The sequence below is a fragment of the Drosophila montana genome, unplaced genomic scaffold, assembly GCF_035044405.1.
Source record: "Drosophila montana isolate Dmon_TW-CO22-7 unplaced genomic scaffold, ASM3504440v1 contig_3733_1, whole genome shotgun sequence".
Lineage (NCBI taxonomy): Eukaryota > Metazoa > Arthropoda > Insecta > Diptera > Drosophilidae > Drosophila > Drosophila montana.
Genome location: NW_026998620.1, coordinates 5452014 through 5473806, shown reverse-complemented (window position 1 = coordinate 5473806; position 21793 = coordinate 5452014). Strand labels below are relative to the sequence as shown.

General features: G+C 45.5%; 6 protein-coding genes across 7 annotated transcripts in view; 2 read left to right on the top strand and 4 right to left on the bottom strand.

Moving 5' to 3' along the window:
- Nucleotides 1-471: 471 nt before the first annotated feature.
- unk (RING finger protein unk) lies at nucleotides 472-5692 on the bottom strand. 2 transcript variants are annotated; one of them, XM_064694807.1, is made up of 9 exons: nucleotides 5584-5692; nucleotides 5307-5516; nucleotides 3994-4413; nucleotides 3731-3933; nucleotides 3324-3466; nucleotides 2991-3102; nucleotides 2713-2835; nucleotides 2069-2643; nucleotides 472-2009 (listed from the first exon to the last, which is right to left on the bottom strand). In XM_064694807.1, exons 1-9 carry the CDS (start codon nucleotides 5643-5645, stop codon nucleotides 1812-1814), a joined length of 2046 nt encoding a protein of 681 aa, XP_064550877.1. In that variant the 5' UTR covers nucleotides 5646-5692; the 3' UTR covers nucleotides 472-1811. The 2 variants fall into 2 exon arrangements, with proteins under 2 accessions (XP_064550877.1, XP_064550878.1); XM_064694808.1 differs by lacking the exons at nucleotides 2991-3102; nucleotides 3324-3466.
- A 57-nt stretch (nucleotides 5693-5749) lies between these two features.
- LOC135437006 (uncharacterized) lies at nucleotides 5750-9496 on the top strand. Its single transcript, XM_064694806.1, has 3 exons — nucleotides 5750-5908; nucleotides 5977-8052; nucleotides 8108-9496. The coding sequence occupies exons 1-3, from the start codon at nucleotides 5840-5842 to the stop codon at nucleotides 9365-9367; spliced, it is 3405 nt and encodes a 1134-aa protein (XP_064550876.1). The 5' UTR covers nucleotides 5750-5839; the 3' UTR covers nucleotides 9368-9496.
- bigmax (helix-loop-helix-leucine zipper transcription factor bigmax) lies at nucleotides 9469-10631 on the bottom strand. The gene is made up of 3 exons (XM_064694811.1): nucleotides 10451-10631; nucleotides 9844-10250; nucleotides 9469-9790 (listed from the first exon to the last, which is right to left on the bottom strand). Exons 1-3 carry the CDS (start codon nucleotides 10581-10583, stop codon nucleotides 9563-9565), a joined length of 768 nt encoding a protein of 255 aa, XP_064550881.1. The 5' UTR covers nucleotides 10584-10631; the 3' UTR covers nucleotides 9469-9562.
- Nucleotides 10632-10954: 323 nt separating this feature from the next.
- Nucleotides 10955-13474, top strand: Hmu (Hemomucin). The gene is made up of 4 exons (XM_064694810.1): nucleotides 10955-11204; nucleotides 11255-11460; nucleotides 11516-11816; nucleotides 11909-13474. The coding sequence occupies exons 1-4, from the start codon at nucleotides 11089-11091 to the stop codon at nucleotides 12999-13001; spliced, it is 1716 nt and encodes a 571-aa protein (XP_064550880.1). The 5' UTR covers nucleotides 10955-11088; the 3' UTR covers nucleotides 13002-13474.
- LOC135437010 (uncharacterized) lies at nucleotides 13463-14113 on the bottom strand. The gene is made up of 2 exons (XM_064694812.1): nucleotides 13979-14113; nucleotides 13463-13839 (listed from the first exon to the last, which is right to left on the bottom strand). Exon 2 carries the CDS (start codon nucleotides 13815-13817, stop codon nucleotides 13548-13550), a length of 270 nt encoding a protein of 89 aa, XP_064550882.1. The 5' UTR covers nucleotides 13818-13839; nucleotides 13979-14113; the 3' UTR covers nucleotides 13463-13547.
- A 2455-nt stretch (nucleotides 14114-16568) lies between these two features.
- Nucleotides 16569-21793, bottom strand: part of LOC135437043 (dynein axonemal heavy chain 17) — a 31855-nt gene continuing 26630 nt past the window's right edge. The window contains 4 exon segments of the mRNA XM_064694865.1: nucleotides 16569-17093; nucleotides 17152-20175; nucleotides 21132-21298; nucleotides 21363-21501. Coding sequence (XP_064550935.1) covers nucleotides 16994-17093; nucleotides 17152-20175; nucleotides 21132-21298; nucleotides 21363-21501 — 3430 coding nt within the window. The 3' untranslated portion in view covers nucleotides 16569-16993.

Sequence of the window (21793 nt, the reverse complement as noted above, 5' to 3'; positions counted from 1 at the left end):
TATTTGTTATTTTTTCTTTTTGTTTTTGTATAGAGCAGTAATAATATTAAAGCATTTAATTGCAACACACATTAACATGCACATTTAATCATTGTATAGTTCATACATTAATTTTTGGCTACTACATACACACAAAAGCCTTTGCGCTGCTTAGCTAGTTAGCTATCAAATATATTTTCATATCTTTTAATATAAGTATACCTATATATTATGATTTCATTTTGGGTTTCTATCTGTTTTATTTTCAATAAATGCCTAAATTTCTGCATGTGAAATTCATACTTGAATAGTTTACTTTCATGCCCTAAGTGATCAACATGTTTGCCATTAGTTTTATAACTAATAATACGTTAGAGTTCATTATATTTTATATAGATGCTCAACTTTGTTATAAGCTACAATACATACAATACAATACATTAACTTTTTGCTTTTGCGAAAGCATTCGGTTAACATTCATCATAGACTGTATTCGCTGTCTTGAGTTACGTTTATTGTTTAATCTTTTACATCACACGCTTCAATTTTTGTAAATATTGTGTATTTAATAATCTTGTACCGTTAACATTGGCCATCAATATACATTTTTGACTTTGATATATCGTTTATCTGACCTTTGACCGGATTTTCATTGGAAGCTTTATATTAAATTTAAAAGTTACATAAAAAAATTAGAAAAGAACGTACTTAAAGCACTAAAGAAATCACATAGTAACCTAGTAGCGTATAAAAGTGAAATACATCAAATACAAATTATTTAAAAAGTTTTTAGTCCGTTTTTCTTAGTGTGTAAGTGAAATCATTTATGTAACTATAGATTAATAGATGCAAAATTGGTTTTCTGGCTAAAATCCAGACATACGAAAATTAAAAGTATAGTACGGGCTGAGAAATTGTACAAACTGACCAATGCGAAGAACTACGAATAGATATTGTAGTTTCTACAATTTTCAATATTTTGTACGCCCATGCAAAAATTTGCATTAAATTGGGTCTTTCAAAGATCCTTCATTAAAGACCCTAAAACTTGAACCTTGCCTAGAAATCTCTTAATTACAAAATCTTGATTTGTTTATATTTCATTTAAACATACCTAAAAAATACATATATTTGTAGTTAGACAATTGGTTTATAAAAATCACTGGTGGTTTTCATTTGTTTGTTAGTCAATTTGATTTTTTTTAAAGTGTTTTATAGAAGCGGCAAAAATTATCGTCATAAAATATATGAACGTGTACAGGTATATCATATAATAGTAAATGGTTTTATTTGTTTAATTAATACTAGTGAAAAGTGACTGCAAGTATAGAAAATTATGAATACAGGTATAAAAAAAAAGACAATAATATTGCAAATTCGTTTCATACAAAATAAAATGTCATGGACACAAAGAAACTTTGAAACTGTTATGTATACGAATTGTATATATAAACTAAAATTAACACAAAATTAAAAAAAAAATGAAATGAAAATAAACCAAAAAATAAATATATATAAAGAAAATTTCCTGTAGCGTTATTTAGACGAGTAATAAATTTCAAATGCATAGCTGCTTGCTAAACGAATTACATATTTTGTGCCTAGTAATTGCTAATATCCAAGATAATTAATTTGCATATAGAGTAATATAAATAATATAAGTATATATGTAAGCTCTGTCATATGCCAGGCGCGGCATATTTGCTAGACGTTTTTTAACATTTTGCTTACGATTAAAGTTTAGTTTCTATCGCCCATTGTTACTGTGAACACGCTCTGTACCAATTAGGCACAGGGGCTCATCAAAAGTTCTAGAGCGCTTAAAACATATTCTATGTGTGGGTTGTGATTACCGGCACCTGACAATAGGGGCACTCGGTAACCGAACCGGCGCATGTATTGCAAATGGACAGATGATTGCAGGGCTCCAAAGTAACGGTTCGATTGTTCTCTTCGCATTTCATGCACTTCTTGGCGTTTTCCAAGTATAATACTTTGTCTACTTCCTCCAAATCGGTGCGCAGTTTAGACTAAAAGTTGTTTGTTTAAAGAAAAACTAAATATTTAATATACAATGGAGACAACCTACTTGTAATTGCTTTAGTTTTTGTATGGATAAATCGCGCAACTCTCCGGGTAGATTGAGTTGTATTTGCACTAGATCGTGACGGTCCTTCCATTCCAAGGCTTCCTGTTTGGCTTTGTCGCGATGCAGTTCTGCTATTTTTATCTTGCACATGAGCTCCTCAAGTCGTACGGAAAGCTTTTGAATCTGCGCATTCTTCGTGAGCAACTCATTGGTCATACGACCCAAATCGGTGTTGTTTTGCGATTGCAGAGATTGTAAGCTGAATGCATTTTTAGCCGTATTCAAAGTGTTCTCAAATAGATTGTTACCCACGGAGCTACTGTTGATATCATCACGTATGGTGTTCAATTCTGATATTCTAACTGATGGGCTTATAGATAAGCCATCGCCAAAGCCAGGCGATATAATGCGCGACGGAAAGAACATGCTATTGCTATCGTTTTGCGTAGCAGCCGATAGGGAATTGCTTAGCTTGTTGGAGGCGCCATACACATTGAATAGATTGGCATGATTTGTCGGGCTATATGTGAGCGAGCTGCTGGGAATGTTGACGGCAAAGCCACCTGAATTGAAGTCTATATGGTAGAGAATTGATAATTGAAATTAGCATGGATCCGATTTTATACGTTTGCACAATGACTCACCGTTAATAGAGTTACTTAGTGTCGTATTAGGAATGTTAATTGGCGCCGAGGAACGTGTTAATAAACTAGTGTTAACCAGACTTGCCGATAGCGAGTTCTCGCGTGGATCTTCCAATGTACAGGCTGCTTGAAATAATTTTAAGAACAAATTCGTTAGTTTCGTTTCAGTTAGGTTAGGTGGAATTTTGCTTTTGTTTTTTTTTTTTTTTTTGCGCTATCATTTTGTCCACAACCATCGTTGAAAACAATGAAAAGATCTGTGTAAATATATTACTCACGATGGCTGTCCAGTGGTAGTGAGATATTTAAGATTTTGCTGGAATTAGTTGTATTTTCCAAAGCATCTACAAACATTTTGTTGGTTGTATTATTACCATCAATATTTAATAACTACGAAAAAGAGAATCAAACAAAGAGAGAGACGAAGAAACAAATGAGAGCGGCACAAAGTTCTCAATGACTTGCAATTTGATGCTGTTAGCTGGATTAGCTCGTGATCAAGTGGGGTTAGAGATTGTTAGCGAAGTGCTGGGCGCGCATACTCACACACACACGCACACACCCACACACAAAATTTAGAAGTGATTTGTGTTGCATTTGGTAATACGTACATTATTGCTCAGCTGGAGCAGTCCTGAAGACAGCTTGCCATTAGCGACCTCATCCTGCATCTTCATACCGGACAAGCCATTGGAAATGATTTCGCTTAAGGCAATTTCTTGATCGCGCTTCTTCTGTTCGTTGACAAGATAAGCTTGAGGAGGGAACAATGGACAAGCAGCAAAGCGGATTTTGATTGATGCATTGATTTCATATCATTTCAAGGAGTTTACACAAATTTGATTAATATGTGAGCGTGAGTAAAAGACAAACAAAAAATTAAACGATATCAACTAAACATATGAACCTAATCTAAACTATAAATATCTGATACAACCGCTCGCTATGGTTGTGGAAAACAGCGCTTGGGTCCTAAGGACTATATAGATACTTATTGGGCCGAGCCAGGACTACTTACGTTCCACATGCGCAAAGGCGCAGAAGACGCTGCGAGGGCAGTAGCCAGCCTGTTGTACATCGTTGCATTTTGTGGACTTGTAGATTTCCGGATGAAACTGTTGCTCGGTGCGTGTGTGACAATACTGGCAATTGTCTCCGGCCTCACAGTTGCCCGGTTCGCCCCACTCCTCGCCGTGCTTGACATTGGGACATGGGGTGGACCTACAAAGGCAATGTTTAATGTAAATAAATGTATAGCTAGGGATAGTAAGCCCAACTTGCCTGTATTTGTACTTTCTGGGCGAGCGACGTTTATCCTTGCTGTTGTGGTACTGTGGACAGGCATAGCCCTGGCGACACAAACGGGGCGGACGCTTGCATGGCTCGGTTTTGTAGTTGGCTAGCACATAGTTGGTGTCTTGCCATTTGGGATCCTCGTTCATTAGGTTTCGCTCCTTATCAAGCGCATTTTGTGCATTGGTCCCGTCCAACGATATATCCGCATTTTGCAATGTCTCCAGCTCTTTGATATCATAAACCGGTGGGCGCTGGTCCTGCATGCCGTGCGCAAAGGCGCAGTGAAGACCATTTTTCACACAGTATCCCCGGCTGTCTGTATCGTGCACACACATGCATGTCTTGTAGTAGCGTAAATGATACCGACGCTCAGTGTCGCCGGCTGTTCGGTGTAGGAAGGGGCATCTGTGCGAGAGTGAAAGTATGTAGAAAAAATGGAATGAGCAATGTCAAGTGACGCAGAAAAGGACCTAATCGCGTGCTAAAAATAGCAAGGCAGCAGCTCATTCCCAACCTACAGTTAAATCAGCAATAAAACCACTCACCACATACATACATGTACAATAACACATACACATACACACACACACACGTACACACATTTCAAGTCTAGGTCAGAATTGTTGTTGTTTCTTATTGCAGAAAATGGAATTGCGTATTATTTTGTTGTCGCTCTCCTTCATGCACAGCCGTTCGTTGCTCAAAGCTTTGATGGAAAGCTTTGCTCAATAACTGTACATTTTCAAAGTGCCACTGCTGCTGCTGCTGTTGTTACTACGACGACGACGCCGGGGGAAAACCAAAATAAACTGAAGGAAATACGCGCAAAAGCGAAACGCAATAAAAACAATGACGCACACACTTGTAGCGGTTATAACTGCTGCTGCGCATTTGAGAGTGTGTGCGAGAGCAACAACCCTCAGTTAGGCAAACGCCGATTAGAATTTCCGAGCTCAAACAGCTTTATCGCTTAAATCACTTTCACTTTTGCATTTTGTGGGTGGCTGGCGGCAGTGACCTCGTTGTAGGGTGCGCCTAGCTTACCCACGCACACATAGGAACTGTCATACAAACAAACGCAATCAATTTCACTTTTAGCTAGTTGATTTTACTTTGCCACTCCGCACGCCCGCGAAAAGTTTTTGTTTGTAAACACGAAGCCAAGAGATACACACACATTGCAAAGAAAATTGAGCGCAAAGAGGAAACGAAAAAATACTACGTCGTTGTTTGTTCGCGTTGGCGTCTTGACATCACACACAGCGAGACGACACAATTTGCCTAGGATGGATACTCACTCATCGCCTTCGGGACAGATTCCAGTTGTTTCATCATATTTGGTGCAATAATTATCAGCGCTGTAATTAAATGTGCCATCGCGTTTACGTACTGGCCGTCGACGACGCTGATTTTGAAAATGCCAATTGAAGCAAACGAAGGGGCGATGCTGGTTGCATTTGTGCTGCAGGAACGACTGGCACTGCTCCACGCGGAACTCCTTCAGGTAGCTGAGCAAGCAAAGAGTTTCAGTTAGCGAAAAACATACTAATTGCACTTTAAACTCTGTTTATTTACGTATAATGACTGGTTTTTTCTTGGTGTGAAGACAGTAGTAGTTTGCTCGCATCGTTCGCCATCTTGAACTGAAGCACCAAATCAGTGAGACCGCATACCAATAAGCGCGTAAATGCTCGTTTTCAAGAAGAGCACTTATCGCTGTTATCGATAGTCAACGATTATTCTGCACGTGTGGTCGATATGTATAAGACTTTTATAAAACTTATTTGTTTCGTTACAACCCCCGTGTTACCCAGGCGGGTCCTGTTTAACAATGGCTGCAGCGCTGCCTGTGCGCGAAACTGAGCCTAAAAAACACAGCGACTGTCTTTCCTATCTGCAGGTAAGCTTGTCGGCGGCTTTAATTGTCTTTTTTTTGTGTATTTACTGTCGGCACTCAACTATCCACAGTCGTTGGGGGATGCATTGCCCCAGGAGGTGGCCGACCAGCTAGCTGCACAAATCATTGAGGAGGCAAGCAAGCCGGACACGGGCAGCATCAATCAGGCCGCGCTAAACGTCGCCTTTCGCGTCTACTATCACATCGTGCACAAATACGAACTGGCGGATGAGCACTTTGCAGATCTACCCCAGCGGCTGTGCTGTGAGCAGCCGCAGGCTTTTCTAATGCTACAGGCTGTGCTGCTGACCGACCACTGGACGCGACTGGATGCACAGCTAATTGAGGCCAAGTGCATGGATGCCCTCATTGCTGCACTGCAGCATAACAGCAGCAGCCTGGTTCATCAATTGAAGGCTACCAATCTGCTGGTGAAGAAGTTTCCCAAGCTGGAATTGCTCACGCTGCAGCTTGAGCACTTCTACCACTGCCTGCAGCGCCAGAGCCAGGTGGGCTCGCGGGAGGAGACACTTACGCTCTTCAATCACTGCTGCAAGCAGCAACAACGCGCATTTTCCTACTTTCGCCTCATTGTCGAGTTCTGGCCATGGACGAATCGCAACAAGTACTATCTGCTGAGCGGCATACTCAACTCCCATGGTCTACCAGAGCTGCTGGCTGCGAGCGGTCAAAGCGAGGCAGAGTTTTTTGCTGGGCTGCGTCTGAGCCTGAGCTACAAGGGTCTGCGTGCGGCCAGCCAGTATCCCGTGAAGAGCCTGAGTAGCCAGCGCTCACCCGCGCTGCTCGCGCTAGCCGTGGAGCTGCTGGTGAATGGCAGCGTAGCAGAAATCCAGAACTTTCACTCGCAGTGGTTCCTGCGCATACAGCAACGCGATGCGCTATTCCAGCTGCTGCAGGCCAAGCCGGAGATTGTCGAGTTCCTGGCCAGCTCGGAGGCGGCACGTTCGGCCAGCGAGCAGCAACGTTTAATACTTATATTCAGCATGTTTGCCAAGGAGATCTATGTGGCATCCAAGCTGCATTTCTTTAAGATTAGCACAGAACTGTTGACCAACTGCAGCGCATTTGAAACGGACTCCCAGCTGTTGATCTTTAAGTTTCTGGTCGACAATCTGTCCAATTTTGCTGTAGAGGATTGCCTAGAGTTCTTCTTCAGCTTCATGCAGCGTCATCGCGGCGTGGAAAGCTCCGAGTTTCGCAACACAATGCTGGGCAAAATGCCGAATATTATCAACCACACGGCCAAGCACTTTAATAAGGTCCTAAAAGTGGACGGCGGCGCGGGCAGCGATGCACTGGCTCACGATATTAAGCGATTCTTTCGCCAGCTACAGGAGCTGCTCGAGCAGGACATGCTCTGCGATGTTTATCAGCCCAAAATATTCGCACTGAAAATGCTCGAGATTTTGCACAAGTCTCTGTACAGCGCGCAGGTCACCAAGAATGCAAAAATGTGCAGTACCCAACAAAACCAGCAGCTGGGCTCCTTTCTCATCGATCATGGCGTCTTTCAGCCGAGCACCGTGGCACAATTGTTGTTCAAGTCTCTCAACGATCCCCAAGGCTTCGACGATGCGCTGGAGCTGACGGTTTTACTGCTGCTTCAACTGGGCCATGTTGACACCATGCAATGCAACGAGCGTTGCCTAACGCTCTGCACCAGCTCCGATGTGGATGAGTGTGCTCTGGTCTCGCTTTACGCGCAGCTGTTGGTGCGCAGCTGTCCCGATCCACAGCTGGCCAAAGCACTCTACGATCAATGCCTGCAGCAATTGACGAGCAAATTCGATGCATTCCAGCACGATCCGCTGCAGACCACAAAGTGTGCTGGCGGGCATCTATTTGGCCACATTCGCGTGCTGGACGAGCTGGTCAGCGGTGGCAGTCGTAGCCTCGAAGCAGTCGTCGTGGAACTATTGCCGCTGCTCGAACGTATACTCACTGTAATACTGAAGTTTCTTAATCTGGCCAATGCCAGGCGCGAGGAAGCGGATGCAACAGCCGCCAGTTTTCAGGATATGGATGAGAGCTTGCAGCTCTTGGTCAGTGAGAGCGTCTACGAGGCGCTTGAGGATGCCGAAGCCTGTCGCAAGTATTTGCTAATGAGTTTCTGGCTGACATTAAAGGTAGCTAAATTTAACAATCCAGGCGCCGCCTCGACTAATCCACTGTTTTTTTTAGGCTAGTTGTGACTTGGCCACCAGCTTGGGCTCTGCGCTGCTCCGCTCAACTAAAAGCGCGCCCGACTACGCAGCTCTCCGGCGCTGTTTGGACATTAATGTGGCTGTGCTGACTCGTTGCCGGCACAAGGGCGCCATCGAGGCCGCTGGACTGAGCATTGGCAAGCTAACGCGCGCTATAACCAGCACGCTGGCTAGCGATGATCAGGGCTTTCAGCTGCTGCACAATTGCCTGGAGCGGGAGCTGCTTTCCGAGTGCCGCCAGGTGAGCACCACGCGGCGCGGTGCCGGTTTCGCTATCATGTTTCTGCATGTGCTCAAAAATGACGATCCGCGCCAGCGTTTGCTGCTGCATCGTGCCGTGCAGCGCATACTGCAACGGCTAAATGGAGCCTCCAACAGCGACGCATCTAACAGTAGCAGCAACCACGATCGCTGGGAGGCCTTGGCGCTGCATTATCTGTGCGTGCTGGTGCGGGACACGGAGCTGCGGCCGGCCATGTGCAAGTACTACGACGAGATCATGCTGGTGGCCATAGCGCACATCGACAACACCGAGTGGACCATTTCGAATGCCGCGCTGCAACTGTTCGGCGCTACGCTTGGCAAGCTGGTCGGCCAGCGGCAGGCGACGGAGTTTGAATCCAAGCTGGCCTGGGAGCCGAGTGAAATGAATTACGAGGAATTGGCATGTCTGCTACCGAAGGCCTGTGAGCACATGCTACGCTGCTGCAATACCGATAAGGTCACATCGTCGATTATACTCTTTCTGGGTTTCCTCTCCAAGGTGGAGCATCTGTGCACCACTGGCCAGCCGCAGCAGTCGACTCAGCTGCTGCAACGCTTCCGCCGTCTCAGCTGGCGTTTGTTGCGGCACAAATGCGAGCAGGTGCGTCTGCTGGCTGCCACCTGCTTTGTGCGCGCACACGACTTTCGCCGCGATCTGCCGGCGGTGCTGCTGGCCAGCGCCAAAATGGCGTCGCAGCTGCAAGAGGACAACTTCTACGAGGCTCTGCTGTACACCCTGCAAGCGGGCGTGCTCAAACTGCAGCACGAGGCGCGTCACGTTTGGACAGTGGCCCGGCTGCAGCAATATCAGCAGCAGCTGCTGACAGCTCTGGGGGTCAACGAGCAAGTGGGTCGCTTCAAGGCATACACGTTAAATGTACTGCTGCAGTTGCTGCAGCTTTTGGGCGCCAGAGAGCAGGCGGACGTTGTGCGTCAGCTGCTGGACGGGCGCGACAGACACGCACTAAGCTAAATTTATGTGTCTGGGCTGCGTTTATCTAGCTGTAGCATTTATCTAATCTTTAAGCATAAGCCAAAAAGTCAATGTAAGTCTCCAATTCTCGTAACGCTCGCTTTTACAACTAAATGACGCATTTACTAATTGAAAGCATTTTACCAAACGATAAAGAGAGAAAAAACAAAAACGGAAAACTTAACAAAATGGCCTTCAACTGAAGCCCTCGCCCGTTTCCTGCTCCATGGCCTGCTGCTGCTGCTGCTGTTTCTCCTGTGTCTCCTGGGCCATTTGCTGCAGCGTGCGGCTGAGAATGTTGCGCAGAATGTGCGGCTTGCAATGCTCCTCCAGCCACGGTATGACGCCGCCGGTCAGCTGCTTGAAGTTGTCCATGGGTATGTTCTGGAATGTCTCAAACATTTCGTCCAGTATTGCCTGAAACTGTGAAACGCGAGTCAATTGGAATTAGCATATGGGATTCTGGGAGTGCTGACCACTTGAAATTTGGCCTCGTCTGTGAGGCGCGCCTCCTCTGGCCCCGGATTGGCTTGCTGATGTTGCAGCATAGTCTCGTAGCCGTTTTGTATAATGCGCAGCGCCGTCACCTCTTTCTGCAGTGCCGCACTCTCGTCCTCCTGCCTGATTTTCTGCTGATTCAGATAGCCAATGTACTCGATGGACTTTTGCAGTATCAGCGCTTTGCTCAGTTTGTAACCGGACGAGTCATTCGGCTGACAGCGCGGCACTAGCTCCTGCAGGCTGTCGTAGCCCTTCTTGATCGCATCCCGACGCTTCTGCTCCGCCTGCGTGTGCGCCGAGCGCCTACGCTCCTTGTAGCTCAGCGTCGAGCTCGCGTTTGTGGCGCCAGAGTGTCGCGCATCGCCGCTATCGTCCTCATCATCTGTGTTGGGGGGTAAAAACAGACAGAGACAGGTCGGGTGGTGTAATAAAACGCTGTTCGCTGATAGTGGATACCAGGAACAGCAACAGCAATAGCAACAATAACATTGGCAACGGAAACTCAATGCCATCATTATCAGCTGTTCGTCACGCTCCGAACGCGAAAACAAACAAACAAATTTGCAACGGCGAACAATTTACCAGAATTGTGCGCCGAAGAGTTGGGTGTGTGGGTGCTGCCTGCGCTGCTGCAGCGGGAATAGTGCTTGCCAGTCTGTTCTTGATCTTGCTCCATGTTGTAGGCCTCCTCTTTGCTGATCTGGTTGTCACTCATTATCAACTGCGTTGTCACAAAAACAAGAGCATTTCAGTTGGCCGGTTCCACAATAAGAATTAGTTCACAGTGTGGCGGCCGGTCGATAAACGTTATTTTGGTATTTCTGACTGAGCGTTGCCAGCAAATATACTGCAAGTCGTGACTTGCAATTGGACAATTTTCTTCAATTCAATATGCTTTAAGGTGAATAGATGATAAATTTAAATGATATTAGATTGTGGGTAATAAAAATTTACAAGTTGTTTGGCATTTGATATGCTTAAGAGTTTATTAGGCGGTGGTCACTGCATAGCAGCATACATTGCTCATATCTAATACCCGGATTAGATATTGTTTGTTTTGCAGCCCTGTTTTACTGCACCGGTGCGATGACTTTTACATTTTCGTATTGAACTTTGCCGTCGTGTCGCTTTTTAGTTTTTCTTGGCCCGTGCTGCCATTTACTATATATTATATTGTTTAATTAGTGAAAAGGGCGGGTCCAACACATACGTACGTAGCCATGGGTCTGCTGAAAACCTTGCGTGTGAGGATCATGAATTTCATGATTTTCTTTCTCATTATAATTTTGTTGCCGGGTCTGCCCCCACGCACAACTTTCCCCTATAAAGACTTCACGTAAGTTAATTGCAACAATTGAATTGCTTCCAGTAACCAATTCTATACAGCGTTGCCCCGCCCAAAGAACTTAAGGGCGCCCTTGAGTCCAACTTTCATCTGGAGGGCGCTGAGCGTTTGCTGGAGAACCGCGTCTACGGCCCAGAGTGCCTGATTGCGCGCAACAATGAGATCTACACTGGCCTACATGGCGGTGAGGTCATCAAGTTAACCTCGAACCACGTCACGCATGTGGCAAAGTTCGGCCAGCCCTGCGGTAAGTCTTATGCCCTGCATTGGGAGAATTTGTTTAAGACTTGAGCTTCTTGCAGCGGAAGTATATGAGGAGGCGCAGTGTGGTCGCCCACTCGGCATGGCATTCGACACGCAGGGAAATAATCTGATCGTTGCCGACGCCTACTATGGACTGTGGCAAGTTGACCTGACCACGAATCAAAAGAAACTGTTGGTGTCGCCGGCCCAAGAGCTGCCTGGCAAGAGCATTAATCGCCCTGCCAAGACCTTCAATTCTGTGGCCGTCAGCAAAGAGGGTGAGATCTACTGGACCGACTCCTCTTCAGACTTTACAATTCAAGATTTGGTCTTTACCTCGTTCGCTAATCCGTCTGGACGGTGAGTTCATTTAACTATTTAAACGGACGGCTGCTGTCGAAACCGGTTTCTGACCTAACGGCTCTCTCACAAATGTTTTCTCTTTTTTGTAGTCTATTCAAATACAATCGGGCCAAGAATGTGAGCGTGGTTCTGCTGGACGAACTGTTCTTTGCCAACGGTGTTGCGTTGAGCCCAAACGAAGACTTCGTCGTGGTCGCCGAGACGGGCGCTATGCGTCTGACAAAGTATCATTTGAAGGGCTCCAAGGTTGGTGAGAGCGAGGTCTTTGTAGAAGGCTTACCCGGCTTGCCCGACAATTTGACGCCCGACGCCGAGGGTATATGGGTGCCTATAGTGTCTAGTGCCGATAGCGAGCATCCCAACACCTACTCGCTCTTCTCACGCTTCCCCAGCATACGTCTGTTCCTGGCCCGTATGCTAGCGCTTTTCGAGCTGCCTTTCCGCTACATCAACAGCGTGTATCCCAACAAATTCTCGCAGCGCTTTGTTCACTTTGTAGGACATGGTGAGATGGCCATGCTGCTGGCACCCAAGCGCACCACTGTGGTTCGTGTAGACTGGAATGGCAATATTGTGGGCTCGCTGCATGGCTTTGACAAGTCCGTTGTGGGCGTTTCACATGTGCTGGAATACCAAGATTACTTGTATCTAGGCTCGCCCTTCAACCAATATTTGGCACGCGTCAAGTCCCCAAAGGCGGCCAAGCAGCCCACCGTTAAAGTGCGCAATGTGCGCGTCGAGGGTGAGGGTCTGGAGGCGTCCGTTGGTGCACCGCCGGCTGCCACCACTGCCAAGCCCAAGGCACAGGCATCACCAAAACCCAGCACCACCACCACTACCACCACCACTACGACTACCACCACCACACAGAAGCCACAGACTACCAAGAAACCAACGACGACAACTACAACAACTGCCAAGCCAAAGACCACCACAGCTAAGCCATTAACAACAACAACTACGACAACAACAACGACGCCCAAGCCGGCAACAAAGAAACCAACAACCACAACAACAACAACAACAACAACCACCACACCAAAGCCGGAAACAACAACCACAAAGCGCAAAGTGCCAAAGAAGCCGGCGCCTGTCAAGGAAGAGATTCCCGACGACATCAAGCTTCCGCAAACGGAAAAGCTTAAGGTGATCAACAAGGAGGGCGCCCACGTGGAGCTCTAAGAGCGGCTGTGCTGTCTTGAGTTCTCTTTTTGCGGCAGTTCTCTTGCCTTTCTCTCAAATCGCCTGAAAAAAAATCTTAAGTCTCATGCCCAAACACTCAGGCCAAGGCCAGTTAATAATTTAGTTTGAAACTAGTTAGTTAAATTTTAACTAGCTGCAAGCGTTAACTGAAAAATATGCTTGTTTAATGCAGCTATTTATATGTCGCACAACCTGCATATAATTGAGTTTTGCTATAATCAACCGTTTCCAATTACGAAACATTCCCAATTGTAAAAAGCATTTGCATTCCAGTTAAATTCAAATACTTGACGGCAACAAGTACGCTCACTATTTAAACAATACCCGAAATTGTTAAGAAATTAATAGACACCTAATTCTAATACGAAAATACTTTTCTTTTTGTACTGATTTTTTCTGTATTTTTTCACTTAAAGAGTAAAGTGTTTTCTAAAAACGAATTAAATATTAAATATGTATATGTATATTATTAAATTAAGTATAAATAGTGAGAGTGTGTGCGGGCTGATTAGCTCTGAACGGTGTCTAGCACTTTGGACGACTTGGAGGTTCCTTGGGTTCCGTCCAGCTCCAGTCTGTATAGTGCACACAACGTCCGAGCTCCTCGGAGTACAGTTGCGATTTCGGGCAGCGTTGCAGGCGGGCGCGCGTGCCCTGCTTATCGCACATCCAGTAAGCCGTGGGATCCCAGAAGTTACGGAACATGCGATTCACTTCCTCCAGACCCTGGCAGCCGGGCTCGCCATTGTGCTCATGGTATTTGTACTTTTGTATGGGTAAGTGTGCAGTAGCCATATTTTATATATATTTAATTTTTCTAAAAAGAACGAAGTGTTTAAAAATTAGTATAAAATAATTTTAATATTGAAATGTAAAAATATTCCGCTGCCTGGGTGCCACATTTTCGTGTGCCCACAATTAGATTTGAGTATTAAATTTAGAAAGTCTGTGCTTACCTCTAAATAGGATTTGTTGCCTCTGAATTTCCCCTGACAACGGAAATATATTTCTTTTGCTTTCTATTTGATTTCTTATGCCGTGTGAGACGTTTGCCGCTTCACAATTAGTGCGATTCTGACTATTCATACCGAATCATTTCCCATTTAAATACTTTTCGTACGAGCGACAGGCGTAGAGCGGGGCGACGCGGGGCCGGTTTGTTAGTAATGTCTGTCTGATTGGGTCGACCGACGCGCTGCAATCATCGTCTCGTCGGCGGCCAAACCGACTTACTTTTATCTACAAAACTAACAAAATGCCTACGTCCGCTCGTTGCGCCCGTCCCCCCCTCCCGACGAACGATCGGCGTGTCGGTCGAGCGGACGAATTGGTCATACGTTCGCTGGGACTGTGTCACGCGTTCTTCTCGTGTTCGGGGAATACGCCAAAGCGAGAGTTTGCATGCTGACATAATAGGCGCAGACATTGGTGAAAAAGCTAAAAAATACTATATTGAGCGTATTCGACGGCGTGATACTCTGTATAAAGTGTAATCTCATGTGCTGCGCACCCAGTAAATATTTACGGTGGGGTGGTTCGAATCAATGCCTCGCCTCAGGCTTCTAATTTCAATAGAACTATTCCATTTATTTTAAATTTAATATGCTATATTTTTGTTGATCAAAACCAATTTTTCTTCTTTTAATTCGGAATTTAATTTAATTTTAATTACAGAAACTAATTATAAAAAAAAAATATTTTTGCTCTTTGTACATCGAACCCGGTTTTAAGTTCGGTTCATTGTAAATAAAATATTTAAGTTCCGGGTTCAAACCGTTTTGCGAGTATATGAACCGAAGATATGCCCAAGGCGAACTGCGCAAAATATCAGAACAACCCGATGATTCGAGGGTATGCAGAGTGGAAAATACCTAGCGTGTGTAGGCGGTTCTAGCAGTTGAATATAATATTATATACTTATATATCGGTGCCATTGCAGTCAATAATCCAGACGTAATCTATGTTATCCAATATCGGATACAGGGTATAAGAAATCACCGCTTGGCAACGAGCTGTGCCGAAAAAGGCTTCGCTCTTTAAAGTGAGCGCAAAGGTCGTTGGCAGCGTGTGATTTCAGTTTTCGTAAATTCAACTTTGAGTTGCGTAATTAAACAGCAGATGCAAACCATTTAAGCCCAGCGCGTCATATCTCTAAAATGTAAACAGGCGACTAATTAATTTAGCTGAGATCACGCTTAAAAATTAAAGCGTCGAGCCCCTCTTTTTTTGCCAGTACTTTTCCCCCCGACCAGCTCTGACGTATTATAAAAAACTGGCTTATCAGCGCTCATAAACTAGCATGTACTTGAAATCTCTCAGACTTTCATTGATTGAACGCCGGCAAAGAAACCTGCACGTGATCGGCAAGTGGGAGGCGGAATAAGTCGGCCGATTGCGTATATACTACATACATATATCATAATTATGTATGGGCCGCGCACGCGGGCAGCAGCTGGCTGTGGCCCGGGCTCACGTGGCTTCCGTGAAAGACTCATTGACTCTAATAATATGGGCTGTAATAATCTAGGCATGAAGTTCGCTGATTAGCGTTTTTAGGCGAAATAAGCTCGTGTTGTTTATCTCCAGCAATGCGAGACTTTCGGCTTGTTTAGAAAACAATTAACAATCTAGAAAACGCTGAAATTAATTTTTATTGCGCTAAACGAACGTTCAGAACTTTTCTTTAAGCATAGCTAGGCATATCCTCTATTATGTTTAATTTTGTGTTAATTTAATTTTTACAAATATGCTGAGTTTTTGGCAAAACGAATGTGTTTTTAAGCTTTATCAGATTTCCTGCCTTTTCAATAAATCAGACAAATTGGCCCAGGTGCTTGAACTTTGCGTACGTTTCCAACTGATAACAGCTAGCGCCCTTTTTATACCCTTGCAGGGGGTATTATAATTTTGTCGTGAAATGTGTAACGCATAGAAGAAGACATCTCCGACCCTATAAAGTATATATATTCTTGATTACTATCAACAGTCGAGTCGATTTAGCCATGCCCGTCGTCCGTTTGTCTGTTTCTATGCGAACTAGTCTCTCAGTTTTTTTAAAGCTATCTTTATGAAACTTTACAGAAGTGCCGCTTTTTGATGCACGCAGTATATATGTCGGAACCAGCTGGATCAGACCACTATATCATATAGAAACGATCGGTCGAAAACTAAGTTGTATGAAAAACTTTTTTGTTTATCAAGATATCTTGACCGAACTCGGAATTTATTAGTTTTACTATGCTCCTCATATATGTATGTATGTATGTATATGCAAAATCCTATTAACATACTCGGCATTAACTATTTTCTCTGTGCTTCTTAGATACGGGCAAAGCACTCTGTGCATTATGAAAAGGTTTTGTCTGCAAGTGTATTGAATCTTCGGCGTGCCAAAGATAGCCCTTCTTTCTCGTTTTTATATATTATATACCCTTACGATTTCAAAGCTGTTTAACATTGGGTAACATTTATTTTCAGTTAAGCTAATTAACTGCTGCATTTTGTTCAATTTTGTAAGCAAGTGTTAAGAAAGTCAATTTACCTTATCGGTAAGATCTTGAGCTACAGGGTGTCGAATATATTCGCAGCATTATTTAAACTTATTTTAAACACAACTTTTATCAACTCAGTTTAAAACAGGTCGTAATATATAGAGTATTCGTATTTCGGTGTGTGTTTAAATATACCATATTTATAAATACTTAAGCAAAATTATTTAAACTTAAGAGACCCACTTGAAAACAGGCCTCAATTTATAGGGTATGTAGGGTACTCGTTGTGTTATATTTACTCATAAAACTGGAAATATAATTAAGCAAAATCTACGTGAGTTGAGGTGTGTGGGAATTAACGAAGGCGCTAAAAATAAATATAAGTATATTGATGAATTTCTTGAGAAGAAATCGACGCTTTGCAATGATGACGAAGCGAACAATGAATCGCTCCGTTGCATGCTGGGTATCAATTAGGCTTTAGGGCTGCAACAAAAGCGCGACTCCTGCCAGTATCCACTTGGCTGGGCGGTCGCGTGTTTTCAGGTTGAGGGTCCAGACGTAGGTGTTGCCACGCGACCTGCAAGTGGCAGAGAGATGAAATAAACGGAGCCTGGAGGAGTTCAATTGTCGCCCACCTGGTCTTGTACAGTGGACACTCGTAGACGCGCTGCAGCTCCTGTTTCTCCTGCACAATGGACTTGATGTAGATCACTGGCATGGCGCAGAGCAGCTCCTTGGGATGCAGCGCCACAATGGAGTTCAGCTGGCAGTCCCAGCTGGCGCCATCCAGATAAAGCTCGTGGACATAAGCTCCCTCAACAGGTGGCAATCTGAAAGCAGGAAGGTGTGGATAAATATGAGCTGTTGGGTTCAACCAAGCTAGTTACGTGACGTCATCCTTTTGCTTTTTGGTCACGTCACAGCTGATGAGCATGCGATCCAGGGGCAGATCATGTTTGCGGGCGCTCTCCTGCATGATGGCCGTGAGAAAGCTCTGCGGATTGAACAGGCCACCCAGCCAGATGGCACAGGGCAGCTTGAAATCATTCAGCCAACCGGCCAGCTCCTTGATGCGATGCAGCAGATCGGCGAACCAGCCCTGCAGGCCCAGCATGCTGGGGTACGCCAGCTGGGCCCAGGCCGTCGGCACATGATCATAGAAAATGGCATAATCCAGACGCTCCATTTCCTGTGTGATGGTCAGCTCGCCCTTCAGGCCGAGCATTAGTTCGCGCAGGGAGCGCTTAATCTCGCGAATAAGCGCATTCATGCGCTCGCATTCCTGCAGCGCAACAACCACAAAGGGCGTCTTGCGCTCCACGCGATTGAGCAGCGCCTGCAGATTGAACTCGTCCTGCAGCTTGTCGAGGAAGTCGTCAATCATGATTTTGACCAGCTCTTCGCGCGGTGCACCGCAATGTGTGCTCAGCTCCGATTCGCGCGGCTGTAGCTCAAAAATGGTGCGCAGCAGCTGCTCCGAGGCGCTTGTGAGGAAGCCAATTTCAGCATTCGGATGCAGTCCATAGAGCAGAGGCGACTCTTCGGGCAGCATCTCGGTGATGTAGTCATGATACCCTTCAAATTCGAGATTGGGCGGGGCTGGAAAGCCGGGGCACAGCTCGAAGTCACCATCGATGAGATCCTGCTGCAGCAGCTCCTCCAAAAACGTCTGGCATAGCCGTCTGTCCCAGTCGTCGGTTATGTGGCCCCCGTACATAATTTCACCAAAGAGATAGCGCAGATCCTCCCAAGGTATGCGATTGCTGCCCTCTAGATAGTTGTGCAGCACGCTGGCCGAGATGGTCAGGTCGCCGATGTTGAACGGATACACCTTGTTCCAGCCCTGAGGTCCGAACTTGCGGCGCTCGCCGGCCACAGCATGAAAGTAGCAGAGCGCGAAGAGTATGGACTTGAACTCGGCTTCTTGGGTGCACGTTTCCAGCGTATCCTGCGAGAAATTATCCCAGGCCTTGTGCAGGTTGGCGGCCATGCCCGCGGGCGGCTCGTTAACCACCTTGAGTGAGGACTCCAAAATGCCCTGTGGTATGACATGGTACTGTGGATCAGGAGCAGGCTCCGCGCTAATAAACAGACGGAAATTGGAATCACCTTGCGACTCCGACTGCAGCACTATACGCTCGATGAGCTTTTCCAGCGTGGGCAACCAGTTCACTACCAGATGAATATTCTGGAGTATGACCCACTGCTGGCCCGATGCCAAGGCCTGCTCGATGGCCTCCTCGGCCAGCAGCTCCTGTCCCTGCCCCAGTGAGATATTGATCAGAGTTCCGGCATCCGCATGGAAACCTTGTTGCTGTCCATGTCGCTCCACATCGCGTATGGGATCGACGCCAGGTGAGAGTATAAAGAAGGCGGGCGTGGCCGCGTTTAGCTCCTTGAAGATAGCCACAAAGGGCGGGGTCTGCACTTCGGCATAGGCGCGACCCATTGTCTGCTCCACAAACTGGGCCATGGCATAGGTCATGCGATCGGGCCGCAGAGCTCTCACAATGCACAGCTTCTGCAGTGGAGAGCGATGCTTCCATTCGCCTGGGAACTGCTCCCGTTCGGGCGCATCGCTGGCCATGAACTTACGCCAGCGTTTCGTGTAGTTCTCCATGTCCTTGTCGATGCCATAGAAGTGCTCGACGAGCGCCAGCGACTTGATGCCGCCCCAGGCGCTGCGTCCCACGAAGTCCAATGGGGACAGCGTGTTGGGATCGTGCGGATAGCGCAGCAGAAAATCGGTCTCATCCTTGGCAACCTGCTCGGCGGCAATCATGATGCGCAGCGTCAGGTGCGAGGTGAAGGTCAGCTTATCCGCCTCAAAGAGACCGCGCAGGGTATACCGATAGGTTTGCAGTGTAATCGAGTCCACCAAATGAAGCACTCGCTTCTCGTAGCTCTTTGAGTCAGGCGCCACGGCAATGGCCTGCCGAAAAACATTCATAAAGGACTTCAAGGAGAACTTGTATATGGGATTGATGCGATTGAGATCCGTGAGTACAAAGTACAAAATGGCAGCCCGCTTGGCCGCGGCACGATATATGTTTCTGGTTTCATCAATTTGCAACGTGGTAAGGTGAGCCTCGCGTACCTTGGATTCAATTTCATCGACAGTGCGCTTGGTGTTCTCCAAATTGAGGACCAGCGCATGATCTTCGAGCACATTCTCGCCGGCCGAGGCCAGTCTGGCCAGCAGCTCATCCTCAAGTGCCTTGAGCGAGATTTTGAACATGTTCTGCTGGATGGTGACATCGGTTTTCATTTGCTCTAGGTCCGGCCGCTCAATTTTGACCACTTCCGCCAGCAGCTGCTCCTCGAGGCCGTCCGGTGTCACCGTAAAGTTAATTAGCGTCGTCTGCGCCTGCATTTCCGGCTTGTAGTGCGGATTGGCCAGCTTCGTGTGCAGTATGAGACGGAAATTCGGATTGAACTCCATTTCCTTTTCGCCAATGCGCAGATAACGGCCCTTTTTGATCAGCGCGCGACTCAGCAGCGGCTCCAGGACGGTGTCCATGGTCTCTTCGATTTGCTCAATGAGCACCGTGTCGCCACGTGAGATAGACTTCTCCAGTGCCTCCAGAAAACCGCGCTGGGTCAGACGCAGCACCACCAGAGCGGCTCCAAAGCGGCTCTTGATCCACTTAATGCCCTGACTGTAATGTAATTATTACCTACTGATTAAATGCCATTAAAACTAGATCAAAACCACTTACTTACTACGTTAATAAGTGTAAGAAACTGTCAGAAGTGAACAAGTCTGCCCTTATAAAGTATATAAACGTTCTTAAACAGCAGAGCTTATTTAACCCAAGTTTGTGGGTTTAAATCAAGCTCACATTAATAGATTAAATATTTTTCTTATCCTAAGCAACTAACTCCTTCAAACAATCTTTATTTTCATTTATGGCATTAATCTGTACATAAATCAGAATTGGTCAAAGGCTAACAACAGATTTTTTAGAATTCTTGCTTGCGAATTCGCTTCTGACTGCTTATGAAAAATATTTTTTTAAAGGAAGGAAGTTCTGTTATTGGAGTGTCCGGTTATGAGAATGTATTTTGTATGGAAATAATTTTGGAAAGGTTGCGACTGAGCGTCGACGAGTTGGGTGGATATAGAAGCTTTCATAGTATTCCAATCAATACCATATGTAAGTGCCTAATTTATTATAAAATCCATTTTAAAACTTTCGAAAAAGCTATGAACACCTTATCTGGCATGCAGACTCTGGTAACCCAGACTTTTTTCTTATCCCCGTTTCGCTCTCCATAAGCCTAAATAAAATGCAGGCTTAAAGACAAATCCATGGATTTTAGTATCTGCCTATTTTTAAAGACATTTTTTTGTGACAAACCTTTGTTTAGATTCAAGAAGAAACAATACAGAGAAAATAAGAATAATCGCTGCTTAAATTCTAGATTTATGTTTCTTTTTTTTCTATATATACCTATAAAAAGTTATTATAAAAAGTAGTATTACTTCTACTAAAAAGAAATATTACAATATTGCGAACCAGACTATAGAGCATCTAAAAGTCGGTCGCCTGCGACTCGCAACTTTCGCTCTCTGTGTTATATTACATTTAATCCCGAAAATGATGGTACTCACAGCTGTGGATCAATCATCAGAGGCCAGCGCGTTGAGTGCTGCAGTATTGTTGCATTCTCCGTGGACATGCCGTCCATGGGCAGACCTTCATTATTCCAGGTGGCAATTTGTGCATCGTCCGAGAGCAGCGCCAGCGGGTCGACTCCCTGGGTGTGCGGTATCTGGGGCTGTTGTGGCACAGACAAAGTGAGCCCAGTTAAGCCAAGCATTTAGACACCAGCAAGCACTTACGTCCATTTTGCAAAAGCTCGGCAGCCACATCTTGTGCTGCAGCTCCTCGCGATAGCGGCGCGTAAAGCAGCCCACGTACGACAGGAACGAGGAAATTAACAGTATATCTCCGGGTAGGGTGCCAATCTTTGCCTGTAAACTTTTCAATGGAATAGAATACGAAAAACGTGAAACGTGAAAGTTGACCTGCTAAACGGTGGGGCATTAATCCATCCCTTAGCGACTTTAAATTGTGCTTCAAGTATAAATTACAAGTGCAGCAGGAAACTGAAGGCTGCTCGTCGAGCATCCATTGCATTTGAATAGACGGGAAATTGGAAAAATAATAACATTGAAGAGGGTTTAATGCGAGGGCGGATCAATAAGTCTGCTTATTGATAGACTATCACAGGTTCAAAAAGTTAGCTAGATATTAGATACGGCATAAAACG